Below are 9,066 nucleotides of genomic sequence, written 5' to 3'. Positions count from 1 at the left end.
CTTCCTGAAAATTTACATCAGTGTTCTGTCAAAGCAATAAATTTGAATGGGAATAAAATTTATTAACTTCGAAGGTGTAATATTATTTAGGTAGGTAATTTTTAAATGTTGAAAATTGATTCAAATTAACCTCCTAAATAAGTACAGTTTAATTATAGTCAATGGTAATATGATTTGAATAAAGTGTTAATTATTAATGAAATTGAATATTAGTGGAAGCATTTCTTGTGCCCTGCAAAACGAAACGATGATGATCAATCGTAATAATATCACATACCTTACACTAACAAGCGTTTCATAATCATCTTATATTAAATATTTACGATAAATACATTACAATTCATGACAAATAAATACATTTACATTGTACAACAAATATTACAAAGAATTTTTTTCATGAAGCACTAAGTACAACGGTTTTTTTACATAATTTTTTTTCCACACTAAAAAAACAAATAGGGAAACATTAAATAAATTATTCATTACCAGATTATTGCAAATTATTAGAATTTGAAGACTTTGAGCTTAATTTTATAAATTTATTTTACGTGCATGATCTTTAGCATCAATAAAAACGTACTTATTTTCATTCATTAGTTAGATAGCACAAACATCTATAAACATAAAGTTCACGGTTTTCTTCCATGTTTAACGGTATTTTATTAGTAAAATTAATGACATACTTCGCATACTAAAAGTTCAATAAGAAATAATGCCTGATAAGTGTGGCCTTCTAGCTTTTTAAATACATTTCAATGATTAAAATAACATTTTGACAGAAGCAATTAAAATAAGAAACTGCTGTTTTGTCATAACAGTAAGAATTTTATTAATTTAATAGTGTATTGTTTTTAGTACACCAATAGTAGATAGATCTAGTAACGTTAGGTTAGGTTGACAGGCATGTGAAGCATGTGAATATTGAAATAGTTTAATGGCAATTTCGCACAAAGGGTATCAAAATAATCATAGCCAACTCCGATTAAAACACTGCTCCTAAAGAAGAAGAGTAAGTACCTACACATTTTTGCAATTCTTCTTCAAGTAATGTCATAAAATTAAATTGATTTTAATTCATCTTCCAGCAGTGTGGTTCAAAAGCTCGAGCATTTTACACTACATAGCGCAAAGAATAGCGCTACAAGTTTTCTCTCGAGTGTTGCAATTGATGACATTGAATCCCTCCTCCATCCCTCTGAAAACATCTGATTGTTATAACACCGGACTCAATCACTAAAAGGATGTGGAAGAATTGTTCGTTCTAGTCTTCTTCAGAAGGATTCTCAGCTGTCAATAGAATGGCGTTGTCTTCGGCTTGCAGATCTGACGTTAAATTCTGAAATGGAAATTGGTCTTATTAAACTAAATTCATTTGACACTGGGGGATATTAGAACATGGTTATAACTGAAGGGAACACAAAAATGGGTTACCTTATTGATGTAGCTGTAAGAAGGTACAATTTTCGAAGGTGGATAAATAATATGGGATAAACTTAATCACATGTTAAAGAATATTATGTTATTTTCAACAATTACATCTGTATACAACATGCACTAAAGTTTGCCACGTAAACGAAATGCGCGTTCAATATTGACAATATTTGAGGACACTCAGCAGGCATCTTATTAATCAGTTCTGTGGCTGGGAAATATATCGTTATGTTCAAAAGGTGACTATAACCAGATGTATACCATAATATGCTTATTACCAGTGTAAAGTTTGATACAAATGAATAAGTAACACTAAATGATTTGCAGCTAAATTATATGTCATTCCATGAGTCCTTTTTCTGACTTTATCAACCTTTCATATGTATACCCCAAGATAATGTTTGATCAACGTTTGTACTTATAAGTAATATCACATTTGAATAAGATTAGGTACCTACCTACATGAAATTAGTATTAATTGAACCACAAATTGAAGAAATTAAAGTAAAAAGGCTGCATAAAATGCAAATTTAAATTGAGCAATTACAAAAAATTAGAAACAGTAAAATCAATACTAATTGTGACAATTCTAACAATGACTTCTTTATTTGCGCTTCTCATTTACGATTTTTTCAAAATATAGAACATTTTTGCTGACTATATAACAATGGTTTGCGTCAACGTGTTTGCAGTGGACCATTGCCGACTCAAGTAGAAAGCCGATACATTCACAAGGACTGGTCCTACTTTTTCCGCCCCTCCCGTTTTTGTCTATGGATGACCTGTTATTGTTCTATAGAGTGCTCATACTGACGCGTCTGTCGTGTTCACACAGGGAATGGTTTGATTTGGATAGATGAGTTACATGATAAATAATACACTAGCATTAACACACCTTCTACAAATTAATGTAATGCTACATATATCAATGCTACATATTTTTTGGAAATCGATATTACCACCGGTTTTTGTGTGAAGGACTAGTCTGACTTTTACAGCTGATGAATAACAAGAATGTATAGTATTTATAAATAACACTGATAGTTAATTTATATTTGATTTGAGAATTTTTTATAATTCAATTTGAAACAAGAAAGGGCGACTCAATATGTCAAGCAATCTGGGATCTAATTTTGACAGCTAAACAGTGGACCACTCGTTGCTTGTTCAATAAGATATGCTCAGGCTTTATTAATCTAAAGATGGCACTGAGGGGACTGATTCATCAATTATGCTCAAATGCTGTAGTCAGCAGTGATGCAGTGGAGCCAGAACCTGGAGTATGCTCCGGTTTTAAACAATTCTCATCAACATTATGTTACCTACATGCAATAATTTTAAATCACGCGAATATAAAAAATCAAGCTGTTATTGGTTTTGGGAAAAAAATTGACAACATAGTAAGTTGTTTTCCATCCGGTTAAAAAATTGTGAAAGAAACGATTGGTCAGTCCAATTCTGAGATCATTTTGAAAAAAAATGTACATTCTTAATATATTTGATACTGTTTGAAATTTAAAAAAATGTTTTTTTGGAAAAGTGGGGGTTAATTATCAGGATCTTTAAAAAAAGCATTGACTCTGCACTATTTCACGTACACCACTGGTAGTCAGATTCTGCATTTGCAGTTTTAATAAAAATTTACACTCACTCCAATTTCTTGGATCCTCCTTTTGCAATGTTGTCGGCGACGCAGCGCATAACACAAAACAGCTAGCACCAATAATGCCGAGAACGCAGCGGATAAAATGGCTGGCAGTAAGAGATTGTCACGGGCGCTGTAGTCCTATAAAAGTATGCAGAATAATATTAATAAGTCTTCAATGTGAACAAATTTTGGTTGAAGATAATAATATGTTGGAACCGTAGCGTCTTTGTTCCAATTCAGATAGTAAAAAACAAAATCATATTGGGTGTTGAAAATTATTTTACAGATGTATTGAAAGTATTTTGATTACGATCAAAAAGACTTTACTTGAGTAAATTTTCTTCAGAATATTTCTTGACACGAGGAATGAATATTTTATACACATATTTAACAATAATTGAGAAAGACAGATCTCATTTTTGTCTCATACATTAAATGCGTTTTATTCACTAGGATAATGTGGTTAAAATTGACCAATTCATTGTAACACAAGACACACTTAAATTATGAAGAAATTAGTATTTGCATTTAAAAATGTGACATGTACACCGGTGATGTGGTTATTTATTGACTAAAAATTAGCTTAATTATTTCTTCAAAAAACGTTCAGTTTTCATCTGCGATTCCACTTTCCCACATAAAAGAATGTTGTGATTACTTCTCCATTATATAGATTAGTTTTCTTTCCAGCTGGAGTAGACGGCATGGCTCGTGAGTATGATTGCTGAAAGGAGACCATCCTGTCAACACAATAAGTTCTCTCGTCGGTTACATATTTACTTTATAGTCTCTTTGACTTTCTTCTGAATTCTGTCATCAGCGAGATTGTTACGTTTTAGGCATCTAAGGGCCAATACCATGACCACCACAAGAGAGGAGCTGACAGGTTAGAGGGCCCGGTATTTTACTTGAAGAGTAATATTAACATTTACAAATAAATATGTAATGCAATTCAATGTGATATAATTAAAAGATAATTCACGTGTAGAAATTTATTTTTAGTGTATTTACTGACTGATAAAAATTGCTATTTATCAAATATATTGAAGGATCGCATTTTAATTGACTACCACAAAAAGGAGTTGTGATCAGTGCTTCATAATAGAACGTCGAGTGCTGACAACTCAATAATTCAACATTGCTACAAATTCACAGAACGCCATTAATTTTACCTTGGGGAATACAATTTAGGGAATACTAGTGTAGAACTTCAAACTGCCCTTAACCGTAGCGATAGGTATGGGGGCCCACCAAACATCCTGGCCTGTGGGCCCGTTTCAGGATGTGGGGACCATGGCCAAGACACACAGCGCTGTAAATCAACACAGAATGCGGTGCCACAGTGTACAGGTCTTGCTATAACCCAAAAGGATCCAATTGGAATCAAGCAAGAACCACCACAGTTTGCATTAACAGCGCGCTATGTCTTAACCCTAATATGTTCATTAACCCCAATGTTGAAGGCACGCTAAGTTTTCAGATGTAGACACGGTCACAATCATTGTATGCTAATTCATAAATGCCATTCTTATCAAAAGGTTTATTTTTGTCTTTGTTATTTAGAAGTATTTTGCCATGGAAGTTATTTGAGGTAGATAGAATATAGTAGGTATTATCATTTTAATAATAAGTAATGATAGACTATCATGATATCAAGTAAATGATGAGATTTTGAAAAAATTATGATAATTAGCTTTAAAGTTTTTATTCTTTTCATAAGTATCTTAATTTAAAACTGTTATTTGGAGATTCTAACATACAACATTTTTAGTCATTTACATTTGAAGTGTCGCCGATCCATTAATTATCACAATGCAAGCTGTCAATAAAGTGAAAGTGATTCTTACCGTCCATTGGAAGTAAGAAGACGGATCCACAAACGGCCACCTGGTCTGCAGCCACGAAGACTTAGCCTGCGACATCTTAACATCATCACTACCGGCAGGCTCCGACACATCATTCTCATCAGTGAGCAGGTCCTTGTAATCCTCATCGTCATCGTCAAGAATGTGTTCTTTCATTTCCATGAACTTCGCGGAGTCAATTTTAGTTTTGTTTTTAACTGTCCTGTTATCCAACTGTACGGTTTTGTTAAAAATAACATTGCTCGTATCAACAGTTGTGTTAAGATTTAACATTTGTGGAACAGTTGTCATAATTTCTGTTGATTTTAAATTATTGCTCAAAACAGGCATTGTATTTTTGGTAGCTGTAATTTTCGTTGTTAACGTTTTAGTCGTGTCATATTCATCATCATCGTCGTCTTCGTAATCCGTCCAATTGATTCGATCCCGTCTGAGCATTAAATCTGTATTACTCTCCCTCTGATGACTATACGGTGAAGTTAATTTATTGATCATCACACTGTCAACTGTTGTGACTTTATCAGGAACTGTTGAGACACTTGGTAATACTGTTGTTGACGATTGCAGTCGTTTTAACGCTGGCAGAATCCACTGTCTTCCAGAAGTTGACGGTATATTTGACGTTGTTGTAATACTAGAAGCCGTAATAACGGTTGTAGAAGATTCAGTTATATTTTCGGTACTCGTATCATTATCTTCAAGTTGAATTGAAGACTTATTCAAAGGTATTACCGTATAATTACTACTCACACTTAATTCAGGTGTTAGTTTAAGATCGTGAGCTAATTCCTTTTTCCTGGTTTGACTTTTTTCCGCCTGTAATGTTGAATGGACAGCCGTATAGTTGAAGGGTTTGATGTTAAACTTCATCTGGTCTGATTTCATAGGAAATTGGGTAGGTATGACACCGGTCCATACTAACGCTACGCCGATGATGCCCACGGCAACCATAGTGATGGCTCCGATCATCATGGAACAGAGGATGAACTTGATCACGTATTTATCATCTCGGATGGAGGCGGTGTAGTCCCGCCCCTTTCCCTTCACTCCGCTGTTGCTGAGGACTTCTTCCGTCTGCGGTAGAATGGTGTACTGCAAACTGTTTTCCCCCTGCCGCACCGTTTTGTACATCTTATAAAATATTTTGAGACTTCTCTGATAACCTAAAAAATAAAAACTGTTTTAAAAATATCCCTATGCAAGAATATTTTTTAAAAGCAGAAGGGGGGAGTAGAGAGCATTGCATACCCTTTTCAAAACATTTTTGTTTAAATTAACTTTAATTTAAAAAATGTAGGTAATTAAAATGTGAACATATCAATTTTTAATAAATTTTTATTTATATTGTGTTCTTAGATGCTTATTAAATTCAAATTTAAATAATTATCAGGGCTGTCCAATATTTACGAAAATATCCATTATCCGCTGCCGAGGAAAATGTATGAATGTTCATATTGTGTGTTTTAACACGTATAGTGTCTTGTACCTACCTACTAAATTTAAATTAATCGCACTATCTTATCGTTAGGTACCTATTTATTTATTTATCCGAGGCTAATATTCATTCGAATGCTTTCCTTTTCGAGTGCAAGCATAGAGCTTTATTGGTCAATTTTTTTTTGCAATTTTAAAAGCAAATGCGACCTGAATTTATACACAGAAATCTACACAGAGAAATTATTCCGATCGTCGTAGTAAATAGTAAGGGCAAATTGCACTATCTCTGCGATCAGGGCACTCAGAAATAATGGGAACTGAAATACCTAACAGGTAAGGAGTAGTAGGTAACCGATCTCGAGCAAGGAAGAATCCGGGATAAACTTAAACGCGTGTCATGAATACGTCATATTTCGAATACTGACAACTGCTCTCGATTTATGCATTGACGCTCATTTAATATTGGCGTATCACACACACTATTCCACTTGCATAATGCGTGTTTCATTTTCGTAGGACACTCACACATTCAAAACCCTGCATCAAAATGTAGTGTATTGAATAATGCCTATCGGAATTATTTTTATTATCTGTTCTGTGTCTGCGATTTAATGTCCAATTGTAAATAAATTAACGTAATTGTCAGGTACCTTACTTTACGATTAGGTACTTTGATATTTCGTTTGACATGGCTTTTAAAAAATCCTCTTGCTGTTTAAAATTCTAAATCATATTTCATCGCTTGTCACGAAAACATCAATAAGTATTTGGTTTTACTCATCAAATGTTTCGTTTACAAAAAAGCACTTTATAATATCATTAAGTACTGAACAACCACTTAATCGACATCAATCGTTTTTATAATATGTAGGTACTCGTACCTACACGAAAGATTGTCATCAATATGATTAATATGTGTTTTTTGTGAACTTCGTTTGAGAAAACCATTTTCCACAACCTAACAATGCATTCTTTGCTATATATTATAATCATCGTTGGTTGGCTAGGATATCACGTTAATTATAGGGTGCATATATAAGTACCTATATGAAATTAGCATAATATTGATAAGAAAAAACTCAAAAATACATCTAATATTTAAAACATAAATCCAAACATCTGTATCTCAGATTAAATTTTATAAATATGCTAACTTCTAATATTACCTAGTAGTTACTGCAGTAATATTAGATTATTTATAAAAGAAACACAATGTAGCTTAATAATTTCAGAGACAGCCCTGTTTATCTTTGATTTACACAATTTTTAGTTTTTTTTTTAATGTTAAACAAAACGTTGATTTTACAGATTTATTAAATGGGCTCTTGCATTGATTACAAAATAATAATATGAAGTTCTACTAAATACATAGTTTTCTTAATTCATTAACTGCATGCTAGGGTTTTAAGAGTAATAATTGTACAATAAATTATCATAAAACGATGGGAAATAATCTTGGGGTAGGCAGTTAACAAAAAATATAAAACTGTAGTAAAATCGATTTGTTAAACATGTGTTTAGTTTACGAAACATGTTTTAGGTATTGAAAAACTATGGAAATTGCAAAAATTCCGTAACGAGAAAACCGCGAACTAAGAGAGTTGCTATTCTTCATAGTTTATTGGCAATCTTGTAACGATTTTCAATAAAAAGTTTAGCATATTACGCAGTTATTTACGATTGATTTTTAGTCGTACGCACTCTTTGTAATTATTTTAAGATACTCTTAATTAAAACCATGATACAGAGGGAAAACCAAATGTGAAAAGTATATAAGTATTGCAATCAATAACAAAAATAAAGGATTGTGTTTTTCTTCAAGACGAATGAGCAAGAAAAATACCACTGGTATATTGTAGTGTTAAGTGATTCTGTTTTATTTAAAATTAAAATAGATGTTGGAGAAAATGCTTTAAGTATAGTTGAAATATTATAAAAATACCTGTTTTTATCCGAAAACCTTACTACATACACGTTTTAGTATAAGAATACTTGTCGGACACATCTAGTTAGAGTCTGTGAATCAAAGAAAATAGTTGAAATATTCACAATAGTTTATCAACCGATTGATTAACGAAATAATTCGGCAGTATCTCGGATATCCGTTCGCTATTCTGGGCCCGAAAACGATTGATTATATTCTCATTTGCGATTGATTTGTTGCACGCTGACTAACACTCCGCCGGCTGGTTTCCGTCGAAACTTCATTAGATGAGTGTGTGTCGGTGGGGCTGATGCGCATGTCGACTTTCATCGACCGGTCGAGCCTACGGGGTGAAGTTTGTTGCTGGCGGACGTTCGGAAAATGCCGGAAAATTCGAATGCAGCCGGAAGTCGGCAGTGAAAATAAGATTGGCTTCCTACTAAATCACGAAGCTGATAATTATTTATAACAGAGTGTTGAGGTTGTAGAGATTGCTTGTATATTATAATATAGATTATAGACTATAATATATATTATTAATATCTTTATAAGTATACAAAAAAACCCCTTTGGAATATCAGAGTGAGAGTAATATTATGTTGACTTCCTCAAACGAATGATACTACCTAATATTTCCCTCCAAACCAACCCGCCCCGCACTACACTCGGTATTAATCGAGCGTATCATGAGGCCTTACGTTTGGTGTGAAGCATCAGCAGTTGTTTACGCCCGGGAATGTTTCAGGAGCAGATGCCCAAGA

At 33.2% G+C, this 9,066-nt stretch overlaps 1 protein-coding gene across 1 annotated transcript; it reads right to left on the bottom strand.

Annotated features, from left to right (window-relative positions):
* Window positions 1-395: 395 nt before the first annotated feature.
* LOC147070870 (uncharacterized) lies at window positions 396-8,598 on the bottom strand. The gene is made up of 4 exons (XM_085948800.1): window positions 8,324-8,598; window positions 4,927-6,107; window positions 3,083-3,217; window positions 396-1,336 (listed from the first exon to the last, which is right to left on the bottom strand). The coding sequence occupies exons 2-4, from the start codon at window positions 6,073-6,075 to the stop codon at window positions 1,262-1,264; spliced, it is 1,359 nt and encodes a 452-aa protein (XP_085804926.1). The 5' UTR covers window positions 6,076-6,107; window positions 8,324-8,598; the 3' UTR covers window positions 396-1,261.
* Window positions 8,599-9,066: the final 468 nt, after the last annotated feature.

Source organism: Rhyacophila brunnea, unplaced genomic scaffold (genome assembly GCF_057557595.1).
Source record: "Rhyacophila brunnea isolate RB1 unplaced genomic scaffold, BYU_Rbru_1.0 scaffold_21, whole genome shotgun sequence".
Classification (NCBI taxonomy): domain Eukaryota; kingdom Metazoa; phylum Arthropoda; class Insecta; order Trichoptera; family Rhyacophilidae; genus Rhyacophila; species Rhyacophila brunnea.
The sequence above is the reverse complement of the archived record's forward strand: the minus strand, read 5'-3'. Positions and strand labels throughout refer to the sequence as shown.

Bases quoted from the DNA above. Each gene is read 5' to 3' on its own strand.
- LOC147070870 (XM_085948800.1), bottom strand. From the start codon at position 6,075: ATGTACAAAACGGTGCGGCAGGGGGAAAACAGTTTGCAGTACACCATT. The intron at 3,218-4,926 runs GTAAGAATCACT...ATACTTTTATAG, and splicing joins CTTCTTACTTCCAATGGACG to GACTACAGCGCCCGTGACAA. The intron at 1,337-3,082 runs GTGAGTGTAAAT...TTTCCATTTCAG, and splicing joins GGAGGATCCAAGAAATTGGA to AATTTAACGTCAGATCTGCA.